The sequence below is a fragment of the Protopterus annectens genome, chromosome 10.part0, assembly GCF_019279795.1.
Source record: "Protopterus annectens isolate FY-2018-M chromosome 10.part0, PAN1.0, whole genome shotgun sequence".
In the NCBI taxonomy this organism is placed as follows: Eukaryota; Metazoa; Chordata; order Ceratodontiformes; family Protopteridae; genus Protopterus; species Protopterus annectens.
This window is the reverse complement of record NC_056744.1, coordinates 34,160,833-34,175,651: the sequence shown is the minus strand read 5'-3', so window position 1 is coordinate 34,175,651 and position 14,819 is coordinate 34,160,833. Positions and strand designations below refer to the sequence as shown.

The window sequence follows — 14,819 nt, the reverse complement described above, 5'->3', positions numbered from 1 at the left end:
CCTGATAGATCTGAAGTAGTTAACTTCATTTGATCAGCAACCTGTAGGTTACAGATCCGACACGGATCCAAGCCGGTAGCATACCAAGCAAAAAGATCTGAGCTCCAAGCTCCTCCCCCTTACCCATACTACACTGCAACCTCCTACCAATCCCCAGATCTCGTTTGCAGCGGCTTTGCCTAGCACGGGATTCTTAGAGCTCCAGGCAAGTTTAGCAATTTTTTTCTTCAAATTTTTCTTTTAGTCTTCTTTACTTGGTGTGTGAGTGTATTTTAATACCTTTCTTTGGGTGTTCCTTCTACCTAGCCTTTATTTCCCCTTTACCTTTGGTAGATGTCCTTCAAGGATGCATCTGCAGTCATAACATATGGGTTGTCCTGCCTCAGGCAGCCCTTCGGTCGGCCGGATTCCAAAGTCTGGGTCTGGCCTCGGCTGATGTCGCACTTTCCCCGACGTCAGAGCGTCTGGGGTATAAAGCATCAGCCGACGCCATCTTCCTCAGTCTTTCTTGCCGCACGGTGCCCGAAGCAGAAGCAGTTCGCAAGTGCCGGTCGGCCAGCTCCTTTGATTCAGCTACCGAAGACTTCGAAAAAGCTAAGTACCCCGTTGGGGACTCTTTCTTGCCTCAGCCGATGTCAGATAAAGTAAATAATTGTTTAACTTGTGGGAAACAAATACTTCATAAGAATTTCCACTCTTACTGCCTCCCTTGCTTAGGCCCTGACCACGACGTCTCGGCCTGCTCTGCCTGTGCTTCCTTCAACCGACGAACGCTTAGGCGTTGGTCGGAGTTTGCAGAGGAATATTTTGGGGCTAGTTTTGCATATAAAATGCCGTCGGAGACTCCGACTTCACATGTAGTTAAAAAACGGAAGGACAAGGACCGACCCTCGCGGCCCGCGGTTTCGGCTGAAACCTCGGTCAGACCTACCGCGAGTGTCTCTGTTTCGGCTGAAACCGAGTCCTCGGTGCTTCCTGTTGCCGAAACCTTACAACCGACTACCTCGGCCTCGGAGGCTCCGGCCGAGTCGGTTATTGAACTACCAACGGAAACTGGTGTCCAGGACATGTCTGACACCATTCCTTTAGACAAGTCCACCCCTGCACGTGGTGCAGCCAGACCCCCTGCATCCATGTCCATTAAGGCCTTCTCTAGGGCTAAAGCTGCCAAACTTGCCAAAGCTTTGCCTCCCAAGTCTACCTCTCAGAGGCCTTCTACCAGCACTCAAATTCTCAGCCTAGCAGAGGATCTTATCTCCTTAATTAGAGGTTCTCAACCTCACCCGGACAGGGGCTCTCTTCCACCTCCAGACAAAAGGCCCAGGGTTGAGCCCTCTGACCCACACTCTTCAGATGAGTCTACAGATGAATCTGTGTTGTCAGAGCACCAGCAGGAGGCTTATTCGGCCTACGAGGATTCTGATGCTGAAGAATCTATTCCTTCGGCCTCCCCTCCAGAAGAGTTTTCTTTTGGTGAGACACTGCATTCTATGAGAGAACACTTCCAATGGCAGGGCCAGGAATTTTCTGATTCCAGAAAAAGATTAAGGACCTTTTTGCATTTACCTCAGCATAGGCCTTTGGCTATACCTCCTGTTTTGAATGTTATTGATGATGTGTACTCTGATGCTAGTACAGCCCCTGATTCTCTCCCTCCGGCTCCTGCCAAACCTGATAGGTACTACAGGGTCCCGGATTCTCATTTTCACCTGTACAAGGCCCACACTGCAGACCCAGAAACCATTTCACAGGGCCCAAAAGGGGTTGCAGCTGCCACTGCTAAAAATCCTTTACCTTCTGAAAGGGAATCTAGAGCTTTAGAGCGATGGGGAAAGAAAGTTTATACTTCTGCAACTCTTTCTATGAGGGCATTAAATTGTCAATTCCATATGATTCAGTACCAAGAGTATTTGTTAGATGAATTGTATAAGAAACTTTCCTCCTCTGAGCCCCTTGACCGTAAATCACTTCAGGATCTGGTACATAACTCACAGCAGGTTAGCAACCATTTTTTGCAATGTGGTTATGATGCACTGGAAGCTTCATGTAGGTCAGCAATGACAGAGGCAGTTATACGGAGGCATGCCTGGTTGAAGGAACAATCTCTACCGGACCATGTTAAAGCTAAGCTCCTGGATGCACCAATGGAAAAACAAAAATTATTTGGTTCCACGGCCCAGGAGGTCTTAAAGAAGTTTGAAGAAAAGGCAAAATCTGTGCAAACAGTCAAGGACTTTCTGCAGGTACAACCACCGAGATTCAGCAGAAATTGGCCTACTAAGAATTGGTCCTTTCCGGACTCAGAAAGATCACAGAGAGGCAGGAACAGGCGTACCAGAGGTAGAGGACAAGCTAGAGGCCACTACAGAGGCCGTCAGTGGCAGCCACCAAGCCAGAGAGGTAGTGCAGGAACAGCAACAGCAACTACTACACCAGGACAAACACAATGACTTATTTTTGACTCCGCCAACCAGGGCTCAATTAGAAGCACCATTGGGCGGAAAGCTTTCTTTATTTTCAGAAAATTGGCATTACATTACAAGGGACTCGTGGACACTGCAAATAATAGACAAAGGCTACAGGTTCCATTTCCACACATTGCCAAAAAGAAAAGGAATGCCAGACCTGCCACCAAATCAGAGGGCAGAGGCTTTGAAACAAATCACCAAATTACTACAAATGAAAGCCATAGAGAAGGTTCCTCTCTCAGAACAAGGCCAAGGTTTTTATTCAAGGTTATTCCTTGTTCCAAGGAAAGAAAATCAGTGGAGGCCTATTCTCGATCTGTCATCACTGAACACTTACCTCATTGTGCCGAAATTCAAGATGCTGACCCTACAGCAGCTTCTTCCCATGCTAGGCAAGGAGTCTTGGCTGGTGACTCTAGATCTCAAGGAGGCATACCTGCATGTCCCCATTCGACAAAGTTGCAGAAGACACCTCAGATTTCTTGCAGGATCAGAGCATTATCAATTCTCAGCATTGCCCTTTGGCTTATCTACTGCACCCAGAGTATTCACGAAATGCCTGGCATCAGTAATTGCACACTGCAGACTTCGGGGGATTCAAATCTACCCATATCTGGACGAATGCCTGATACAAGCGGACAGCAAGAAAAATTTGTTAAAGGACTTGGACTATGCCATCCAGCTATTACAGGCCTTGGGATACACAGTCAGCATCCAAAAATCAAGACTTGTACCATCCCAAAGGATAACCTTTTTGGGTGCAGATCTAGATACAACCACCCAAATGGCCTTTCTCACAGAAGAAAAACAGAAACAACTTCCAGATTACTTCAGGAATCTGACAAGACAAACTCAGCTAACTGCAAGGAAAATCCTGCAGGCCCTGGGTTTCATGGCATCCTGCATAATACTAATTCCACAAGCCAGGCTACATATGAGAAGATTGCAATGGTACCTAAGGAGTGTATGGACTCAGCACAGTCACAGCTTGGAAACTCTGATTCCAATCATACCTTGCCTTCGAAAGGAATTCCTGTGGTGGGCTCAAGCCTGCCAGACCAACAGAGGGTTGCCTTTCTTCAAACCAAAAGCAAACCAAACCATCACCACGGACGCTTCAGACCGAGGTTGGGGAGCACACATGGAGGGCAAGTGTATCCAAGGGCTATGGTCTCAAGGGCAGCTGCAAATGCACATAAACCAAAAGGAAATGCTGGCAGTGATACATGCAATCGAGGCTTTCAAACCTTTCCTTCAACAGGGCCACCTGTTAATAAGGACAGACAACACCACAGTTATGTGGTACATAAACCAGCAAGGAGGCACGCATTCCTACCCTCTATGCAGACTGGCTATGAATCTATGGGATCTTTGTCTGAAGCACGATATACAACTACAGGCCCAGTTCGTGCCAGGGAAAGACAATACTCTAGCAGACAGCTTAAGCAGAACTACCATGGATGCACAAGAATGGATGCTGCACCCAGACATCTTCTTACTCATAACACAGACATGGGGAAGGCCAGAGATAGATCTGTTCGCCTCACCCCACAATCATCAACTGAAAATTTTTTGCACAAGGACATACCATCCACAAGCATGGAAGGTGGACTCTCTCTCTTTCAGCTGGAAAGCCCGAAAAGTCTATGCTTTCCCACCAATCCCATTAATGTCCAAGGTTTTACTGAAGATCAGAGCAGAACAGCCAAAAGTGATCCTGATAGCTCCAGACTGGCCAAGGCAGCATTGGTACCCACTGTTGAAGAGATTGTCACAGACAAAACCGTGGCCTCTCCCATTATGGCCTCTTCTTCTGACGCAGAACAACTACAAGATCCTGCATCCCAACCTAAAGACCTTGCAGCTAACTGCCTGGAGCATACCATGACTCCTTCCCAGGACAGCTTATCCCAGAGGGTAATGGACATTATTATGGAAGCTCGCCGCCCTTCCACAAGGAAGGCATACTCAGCAAAATGGAAACTATTTCTCATTTGGAACACAACAAAAGGCCTTGATGTGACAGTGATGAACATGTCACATATACTGGAATACTTAGCAGAATTGTACCACAATGGCCTGTCTTATTCTTCCATTAAAATACATGCCTCAGCAATTTCAGCAGAATACAATGTAAATCCTCCTGTCTACTCGCATCCTCTCTTAAGACAATTTCTCAGAGGAATCAAAAACATCAATCCTCCAAGGAGACCACCTTTACCTACTTGGGACCTCAACTTTGTGCTGGAAAAACTAACACTTCCTCCATTTGAACCAGCAGCATCGGCAGATCCACAGTTTCTATCCTGGAAAACTGCATTCCTTCTGCCCATAACTTCAGCAAGAAGAGTATCTGAGTTACAAGCTTTAATGGCAGTGCAGCCATTTCTTATTTTTCATCAGGACAGAGTTTCATTAAGAACCAACCCAACTTTTATGCCAAAGGTGGTATCTAGAGTATCCTTGAACCAAGCAATTCATTTGCCTACATTCTTCCCAAATCCACAAAATAAAGGGGAGAAACTTCTACACACACTGGATATCCACAGACAATTACGCTACTATTTGGACAGAACTAAAGGTTACAGAAAGACTGACCAGCTGTTTGTAGCTTATGCTGCTGGGACACAAGGAAAAGCAATTTCCAAACAGACGATCTCAAAATGGATAGGAAATTGCATTCGCTTTTGCTATTCCTTTCATGGAAAGACTGTTCCTGTGAATATTAGGCCTCATTCCACGAGAGCCACAGCCACCACTACAGCCTTCCTAAGAGGGGTGGCTACCAAGGACATTTTAGAAGCTGCTACATGGAGCTCTGTGCATACTTTTGCCAAGCATTACAATTTACCTTTATACTCCAGATCCAGAGCAGGTTTTGCTACAGCAGTCCTGCAGGGTCTCTTAACTACACCATCATTTTCCTAGTACCTCCACCCCCAGATTGGCTATGGTATTCTACCCATATGTTATGACTGCAAATGCATCCTTGAAGGACATAGTACAGTTTTGTACCTACCATAAATGTAGATGTCCGATAGGTATGCATCTGCAGTCAGGTTTACCCTCCTCCTTCCCTCTGTGGTATTCCTAGGGTGCTTACCTCTTCATTAGCTAGCTGGGGGAATCTGTTATGGTGTATTTGTTTGTATATAGATTTATATATATATATATATATATATATATATATATATATGTATATATTTTTGCATTATGTTTGGAACTTTTTGGCATTTTATCCAAATTTAGCCTTCATAGAGGGCACCTGGCATCTGGGGCAAGAAAAACTGAGGAAGATGGCGTCGGCTGATGCTTTTATACCCCAGACGCTCTGACGTCAGGGAAAGTGCGACACCAGCCGAGGCCAGACCCAGACTTTGGAATCCGGCCGACCGAAGGGCTGCCTGAGACAGGACAACCCATATGTTATGACTGCAGATGCATACCTATCGGACATCTACATTTATGGTAGGTACAAAACTGTACTTTTCTTATCCCTTTGTAGGCCCTATATTTTTCCTTCTTTCAGGTGCGCGCGTGTGGCTGTGTGTGTGTGTCTCTGGTATGGTTGATAGTCACAAAGTGACCTTGAGTGTGGCCATAAGCTGTCGCCAGCGGATGGTCACACTCAGTGTGTGATTTGCTTGGGGGTTATGCACCTTTCCTCAGGCTGCCAGATTTGTGTGGCCTTTAACTCTCAAGCCTTAAAGGATAGGAAGAACAAGCTAATTCTGGCTGGTGGTCTACCTGAGGAATCAGCTTCTTCTCCTTCCCTCTCAGTAGTGACAGCCGTTGCTGCGGCTGCCCAGCCAACTGGCCCCTCTTCCCCTGTCCGGGTCGCACCCTCCCACCTTGTCTCAAGGAGAACGAGAGGCCAAGAAAGATAAAAAAATAGAGAAGGGAGAGAGAGAATAAGAGAGAGAGAGAGAAGTCGCAACCGGCAGGCCGAATTGGACCCCTCGGCCCCTCCTGTGAAGGTGGTCTCTTCTCCACTAAGAGTGCCTAAGCCTTCGTCCCCACGGCTACATTCGCCACGTTTCTCCCCGGAGCCGGAGGAGGAGACCCGACCAGCCTAGAGGTCGTTGTCACGTCTGCCCCTTCCTCCAGGTCTACTCAAAGCATTTCAGAGGCAGATATGGACAGAATGATGCGTCGATTCTTGCAAACTCAGCTGCAGATGGGAGTGTTGCTGCCCCCCCCCCTCTGGAGGGGAGTTCAGCTCCACTGTTCCCCCCGATCCACCATCGGACTTCGGAGTCTTCAGATGCGAGGAGCCATGGAGCCAGGGGGTCGGCGCCAATGGGTTATTACTACCTCGACGCCTGGCATGCCCTCAAGCTTATTAGATCCACTTTCCTATCCAAGCTCTAGGAGTAAAGAGCTGGGAGTCTGATCGGGGGGGGGGGGTGTGAGTGTGTCTTGTGCTCCTTTGCGGTCAGAGCACACCATCCTCTCAGCTCCGACACTGATCCCCTCGTCGGATCCGAGGGCCCCAGCCACCTGTCTTAAAGAGGCCGGTTCCCCTTTGGCGATTGACGTGATTGAGAGGGTTCTCTCTGGAGGATCGAGTCCCCCTCACTCTTTCCTCAGGGTCCACTCCCTCACAGCTCAGTTTGTCCTCCATCATTCAGTCCCCCCCAGGGACAGCCTGTGTCGTTGACGCCCCAGCCAGTTCCCTTGGAGGAACATGAACCCGTGGGTGAGCCCCCCCCCCCGAGGACAGTCCCCCCGAGGAGGTCCCTCACAAACACCTGTGCAAAAGGAGGCACTTGGCCTCCCCCAAGTCCCTTAGATTTGGAGGAAGGGGAGGTTCCCCCAAATCACCCCCCAACTATGTCTCCTTTGGAGATATTATGGAAATACTCTGCCAAAGGGGTGGGGGGGGTCCACCCAAAAACCCTCCTCGGACAAGTCGGTATTCCTGGAAGCATTCGACACAGGCCCATCTGCCTCTTGGGTGTGCCCCCAGCCGACCCCCTGGTCAACCTGATTACCACCAGGGCGTGGAAGGAGCCGGACACTGTAGAACTGATACCTAGAAGGCCCGATAAGGTTCTCAGTCCCCCTGCAGACGGAACCTCGTGGAGCAAGGGTTGATGCCATGGTGGTGGCGGCGGCCATCAAAAAGGAACTCTCCCAGGAAAGTTCATCGGTCCATCCCCCTGACAAGGAGTCTCGGGCAATGGACCATATTGGAAAGCGGACTTTTGCTTCAGATACCTTTTCTATAAGGGCGCTGAATTACTTGGCCCATGTAATCGGACTGCAGCGGGACCTGGTCAAAGAGTACGCTGAGTCTCCCCCAGAGTCCACGTCGGCCAAGGATAAACAGACTTTCTCGGCTCGTATGGCCACTCTCAAGTCAGTGTCCAGTAATTCTATGCAGCTACTTTCCCATGCCACGGAAGGAGCCACTAGAGCTAGCGGGTCTGGTATCGCCTTAAGGCATCATGTTTGGCTTCGACTTTGCGATTTCTCGGAACCCTTCAAGGCGTCCTTCGCGAATGCACCCTTTGACGGGTTGACCCTCTTCAGGAAGACCGTCCGCGAGACGCTGGTCCAAAGCAAGAAAGACAGGAAAATGCTGTCAGCCATCGGAATGTGCATCTCTACCCCTCAAAGGTCCTTCTCTACGAACCAGCGAGGGCAGAAGAAGATGTGGTTCCGGAAATCTCAGCAGGCCCGGAACGCTTAGGACTCCTTCTCCCCCAGAGGCAGAAGGGGATAAGGTGGACGCTGGCCCAGAGGCAGAGGGGGACCGTAGAACTTCGGGTCACAGGAACCCCCTTCCAACCGACCCGCACAGCAGCCCTGAGGGGGGTGCCCGACTGCTCCTCTCTGGAGGCAGTCGGGGGGACGTTTTTCAAGGCACCTGGCTCAATGGGAGTCGATCACAACAGATCGCTGGGTGCTTCAGATAATATCCAGACGCTATTCAATCCTCTTTATCAACAAGCCCCCTTACTCAAGACACCTCCCAGATGTCCCACCCACCCAAAGGGGAGGCCATGGCTTTGGAAATAAAAAAGCTGATAGAAAAAAGAGCCATCCAGCATGTGCCCCCAGACCAGTCCGGATCAGGCATTTACCCCAGGTCCTTTCTGGTGCCAAAAAAGATGAGGGACTTGAGGCCGATTCTCGACCTGTCAACAATGAACCTTTTTGTTGCCAAAGAGAAATTCCAGGTGGTCACGATTCAATCCATCCTGCACCTCTTGTAGGAGGAGGGCTGGAGGTGCTCCATAGACCGCAAGGATGCATACTACCATATTCTCATGGAATGATGGTCCAGGAGGTTTATCCGCTTTCAGCTAGGAGCCAGTCATTACCAGTTTAGGGTCCTACCCTTCGGTCTCACCACAGCCCCCAGGGTGTTCACCAAGGTCATGGCAGTTGTAGCGGCCCACCTGAGGCTCCCAGGAATACAGGTCTTCCCATACCTAGACGACTGGCTCCTCACCGCCCCCACTAGGTATCTACTTTCTCTAGCCAGGGATTTCTTCCTCCGGATGTCACCCTGGTTGGGGATAACCATAAATGTCAAGAAGTCTTTCCTCCAGCCCGTTCAAGTGTTAAACTTCATAGGGGCCAGGATAAATACCCTCCAGGCCAGGGCCTTCGTAACATCAGAGACTTCACAGTATGACTCTGCATGTGCTAGCCCTCTTTCAGACCCCTGCTCCCCCAGCAGAATTAGTCCTGAGAGCTTTGGAGTCCATGGCGGCAGCGGTTAATCTGATTCCTTACGCTCATCTGCACATGAGGGTTCTGCAGTGGACATTGCAGGTCCAGTGGTCTATTCTACACCACCCTCTAGACTTCCCAATTCCCCTCAGCAGGGTTTGCAGGAACTCCCTCATGTGGTGGCTTCAATCCCGAGCCCTTCGAGAAGGACTACCTTTTGTTATGTCACCACCCCAGGCCACAGTGACCATGGACGCCTCCCACCTAGGTTAGGGGGGCATTGTGCGGGCAGGACGGTCCAAGGCACGTGAACTCAGACCGAGACCGTACTGCATATAAATGTCCTGGAGATGAGGGTGGTCCTTTTGGCATTGCAGGCCCTCCATGCCCTTCTTCCTCCGGGGACTATTGCTATCCAGTCGGACAGTATGTCAGTGGTCTGGTATATCAACAAACAGGGGGGAACCAGGTCTTACCCCCTTTGCCAAGAAGACATGAGAGTTTGGGAATGGGCAATCTTCACCAACCGCTTCCTGTTAGCAACGCACATTCCGGGTCGGTCCAACATACTGGCGGACAAATTGAGCAGAACTGTCCTTTTTCCTTACGAGTGGTCTCTGAATCCTTGTGTAGTGGAACAGATCTTCCTCAAGTGGGGTCAGCCTTGCTGCGATCTCTTTGCATCACCTTCCAATGCGAAGTGCAGCAAGTTTTTCGCTCTAATTCCTCCTTTGGGAGAAGCCCCAGAGATGCTCTAGTCCATGCTTGGTCACCCGGTCTTCTTTATGCGTATCCTCCACTTCCGCTTATGACAAAATTTCTGCAGAAAGCTTGCTGGTTGGGGAGCAAGATTATCCTCATAGCCCCATTCTGGTGTCATCAAGTGTGGTCCCCTTGCCTGCGGTCTCATCTCATAGCTCCACTCTGGATCTTGGATCCCATTCCGGATCTGATTTCTCATTCCTCGGGAATGGCTCCTCCAAACCTGGACGGTCTCAAGCTCTCAGCTTGGTTGATCCAATTCCCCTAGTTTCCAGGACTCCCGGTATCTCTTCCCGAGTCAAGTCTATCTTGGTGGCGGCACATAAACCCTCTACCAGGATGATTTACAGTAGCAAATGGAAACGTTTTTTAATTTGGACTTCACAAAAGAACTTGGATCCTTTCACCGCTCCTGTTTCAGCGGTACTGGAATTTGTCTCATATTTTTCAGCAAGGGGCCAGCTCATCTACTGTGAAGGTTCAGCTGGCTGCCATTTCCCATTTTCATATTGGGAACATCTTTGGTTCCCTCGCTGCTGCCAGACTTTGTAAGACCTTTCTAAAAGGCACTTTTCTTTTGAGACCCCCTGTTAGAAATTCATCTCCTCCGTGAGATCTGACTTTAGTTCTTCAGGCGTTAGTTGCACCTCCCTTTGAACCCGCAGCTTCAGTTGATCTGAAGTTCTTGTCATGGAAGACTGCTTTTCTGGTAGAAATTACTTCAGCCAGGAGAGTGTTGGAGCTTCAGGCTCTCTGTATCAAACCTCCATACCTTGTGTTTCATAAGGACAGGGTATCTCTCAGGACTAATAACTCCTTTCTCCCAAAAGTTGCTTCCGAGATGAACATTAATCAGTCCATTAATTTGCCTGTCTTTTTCCCTAATTTCCAGAATAAAGGAGAATATAAACTTCATTTGCTGGATGTTCACAGTTACATTTTTCTTTGCACAGGACGGCTGTCTTTCGTAAATCTGATCAACATTTTGCTCCTTTGCTAAGCCTTTTCTAAGGAAATCAGTTTCAAAGGTGGATTTCTAGTTGTATCTTACAAGCATACAGAGAATCTGGCTTACAAGAACCAATGGAACTCATGCTCATTCTACACGTTCTATGGCAATGTCTGCTGCATTCTGGTCTAGAGTTTCCCTGGATGACATTTGTTAAGCAGCTACCTTGGATGTCCGCTCATACTTTTATCTCTCATTATAAACTGGATTTGGTCTCTAGTGGAAGGCCTGCCTTTGGCTCTGCAGTGCTCCGGAATATCCTTCCCTAAGGGCCTCCCAAGATTTGGGTAGCTGGGGACTCTGTCCCACAGGTTGCTAATCAAATAAAGTTAACTACTTCAGATAAAGAAGTTATGTACTCACCATAACGTTCCATCTGATTAGGTAAACTTCATTTGTCAGCAACCGTCCCTCCCTCCTTCCCCCTGACCTTCATGGCTACTTAGCTGAGCTCGAGGTTTGGACTTGTGAGCTTTACTTTGTCTTTGAGTCAGGTGTCTCAGGTTGTTAGTTTGTTTTGTTATTATGTGCAGGTGGCAAATGCGATCTGAGGATTGGAAGGAGGTTGCAGTGTAGTATGAATAAGGGGGAGGAGCTTGGATCTTTTTGCTTGGTATGCTGCCAGCTCGGATCCGTGTCAGATCCGTAACCCACAGGTTGCTGACAAAGGAAGTTTACCTACTCAGATGAAACGTTATGGTGAGTACATAACTATTTTTTTCATTATAACATCTTCTGAGTCACTTTCCTGAAGCTGGCAGAGTGCCTGTGTTGCTTTGTTCTTCACTACTGCAACTGCTCTCTCAGCCTGTTTGTTAGCCAACCAATATTTTTTCTTAGCCTGGTCCATCTTTTCTCTCTCCCACTTTTTCCTGCACTCCTCCTTTCTTTTGATGAATTCATGGGTTCTGCATTCCACCACCAGCTTTCCTTTTGTACCTTATTTCCATACCTAGTTTGTCTATGTATGGGTTTCTATAGTCCTCACATATGCGTTTTTGAGGTGCTGCCATTCTCCTTCATCTTGACCTATTCCCTGTTCTACTCGATTCACTAGAATTTGGAGTATTTCCTTGAACTCCTACACTTTCTCACCAGTCAAGGTAGTTTCACTGTCATTGGTACTAAGAAAATGCCATAAAATGTCAGATTTTCTGAGGCTATTTAACATTTTCTAACAAGGAAAAAACTTAAGATGGTGTTAAGTGTCTCATGGTACAAGTTTTAAGTTCGCATCACTGCCACAAGTTAATCTGTTTGGGGACAGGGGCTATGGACTCTGACTGTGCATCAGTTCCCAAAGCAATAAGGCAATCTTAAATGTATGAGAGGATTGCCTTTAAAAATGTATGGCAAGTAAGCACTTCTGCCCTGAGATATGTCCAGTACTAGCAACATCCAAATAGTCTTGGTACCATTGAATTCACAGAATTTCATGCGGCTTAGTCTTGGCACAGTCACTTTCTGGACTGCCTTACCAACAGTAATTGTATCTTAGCTAAAACTACTTTGCATCAGTTATTTTGCTCTTCTGCTTTGTAACTGTTTTATCCCTTCTGTGAATACAGATCTAAGCCTGAGTGATTATCCTGATATTTATAATGAGGTGTTTGAAAGCCTTTATCATGACTTGTATTCTGCTTTCTTCCATAACAATTCTAGAGGATGCTTTCACTAGGCTTTCCCTTAAAGGGCATTCTGTATCTGTCTTTGATTGCCATAGCAGCTCAGCTTTTAACTGTTTAGAATTTGCTTACCAGGTAAAGTGAGCTGGTCCAAGGACCCTTTTCAGCCTTGAGCCAGGAACTAACGCATGAGTTATACGAAACATTAAGTGAGATTACTATGCTTGGTATTAACTGATAAAGCATTAATATGAACATTTTTGACAGGTCACAGTGTTATTTTAGGTATTGGAAACAATATCTGCAGGGGTTTTGTAGTGGTATACAGTATCACTTACTGTACTAAGTAGTGCAGTTTAGACAGCACTAATCTGAACATTTTTGACGTTTTACTACTTGGAAGAATTACTAAAATTTATAACTTAGACCAACTTTTGAATACGTTACAATATTTTGAATGTGCTGCTTAGTTGTGGGCAGGATTGTATAGAAAGACCTGTTAGTAAATACTCAAAACTAAGATGCAAGAAAATGGAAACAATGAGGATTTCATTTCAATATATTGTGTGCCTGCACGTTTGCAGCAATATTTGGTGTCCTTCAGGGTGCTGAAATGAATGGGCGGATTTGCTTACTCATTATCTTTGAGTCAGGCAGGGACAACAATAGGCTCATTATAGGGGAGTTACAGGATCTTCCTGAAAACTGAATATTTTTCTTTGTTTGATTTTGTGTGTGAGGTTGTTCCAGAGTGTGGGCACCATTTTTACTTCCACCAATAACAGAGCAAATTGTGGTCATTGCAATGTGAGTGTGTTACCAGCAACTCTCCCTGAGGTAGTAGGAGTAGGATTTTATAAAGAGTTTGCTAGAAAGAGAGAGGGGGCCGTACTTGATTGTACAGCAATTTGAAGGCAAGTGATGAAAGAATGCAAGAAGCCGTGAAAATGACTAGGAGCCAGTTTGCTTTTGTTGGGTATATTGCAATGGTAAATGAACATATTTTGTTTATGGTAGTTTATAGGAACATATTATGCAGAATGTAATGTAGGCATTGGAAGGGCATATTCCGTTATGAGGGATGCAAGCATTAATTACCAGTGTTTTCTAGATTTAGCTATATCTCATTGGCATGTGTGAAGTAATTTAATAAACCTTCTTAAAATTTCAACAGCAGTACTGCATGCTGTATCCCTGATGCGATTTTGTAAAATACTGATCTTCTGTCATGTAATAAATGTTAACATCCAGGCATTTTCCTTTACCATGTACCTTGTAAACAAGTTGCCGTTTTGTTTTTCTTTTGTACATAGGTTACCTTATACATGAGTCTGCCTGCTGGAGTGATATATTAAAACGCTGGTTCTTCCTCCCTCGTCGAGCAAGTAGTGAGCGTTACAGTGAAAAAGAGGATGAGCATAGGGCAACCAATCTCCTCCTTAAAGCTACACAGGACTTCACAGACATCTCTGTCAGCAAGATCGGGGAGGCTAATCCAACTCATGGTTTTTCCTCTTTCAAGTTTATCCCGGACACCGATGACCAAATAATATTGGCATTGAAATCTGAGGAGGACAATGGGAAAATAGCAACTTACATCATGGCTTTCACTCTAGATGGACGTTTCCTGCTTAAGGAGACAAAAATTGGAGATGTAAAATATGAAGGAATTGAATTTATATAAGATTTACCTGACTGAATATGAATAAATGTGTAACATAGCAACGGGATTAAAATGAAAATTAGAAACCAATCATTTGAATGATTTTTTTTTTTTTTTTTTTTTAAGTACAAGTTTCTCCTTTTTAACCTCCTGTCATGTTCCATTCTGAAAATTCCCTGTTGGCCTAGAGGTCTGTCTTTTAAAACATTATAGCTGCTGTTATGCTTACTCAGGTTGATGTCAAGGACCTCGTGGCAGCTCTTCAGGAAAAAAAAAAGGGGGGTGGGAGTAGTGGCATTTCTCTTAACATCCTTGCCAGATTCTTGCCAGTTGCTAATATATCATCTGCAGTTTAATCTGGCAGCATATATCAGCTAGTAACTTTAAGAATCTCTCCACTTCATCGTAACTGAACATGTGCCAAGTCATTGTGCCCTGCTTCATAGTCAAGAAGATGACATTTCTAGGTGATGTGCTTCACTTCCTGTTTGTCATTATATGCTTCTTATTAAAATTAGTGATAGTTTGGATTTTAAAAGTTAACTATATAAGAACTGTGTTCTATTAGCTGGTTTATTTTACCTTGGAATGTATTTTACTGTCTAAAA

General features: G+C 46.4%; 1 protein-coding gene across 3 annotated transcripts in view; it reads left to right on the top strand.

Annotated features, from left to right (window-relative positions):
• CANT1 (calcium activated nucleotidase 1) overlaps positions 1-14,301 on the top strand; it is an 847,030-nt gene extending 832,729 nt beyond the window's left edge. For all 3 annotated transcript variants that reach the window (XM_044084991.1, XM_044084989.1, XM_044084990.1), the window contains one exon: positions 13,862-14,301. In XM_044084991.1, the coding sequence (XP_043940926.1) occupies positions 13,862-14,232 (371 nt within the window). In that variant the 3' untranslated portion in view covers positions 14,233-14,301. The remainder of the gene's footprint in view (positions 1-13,861) is intronic.
• Positions 14,302-14,819: the final 518 nt, after the last annotated feature.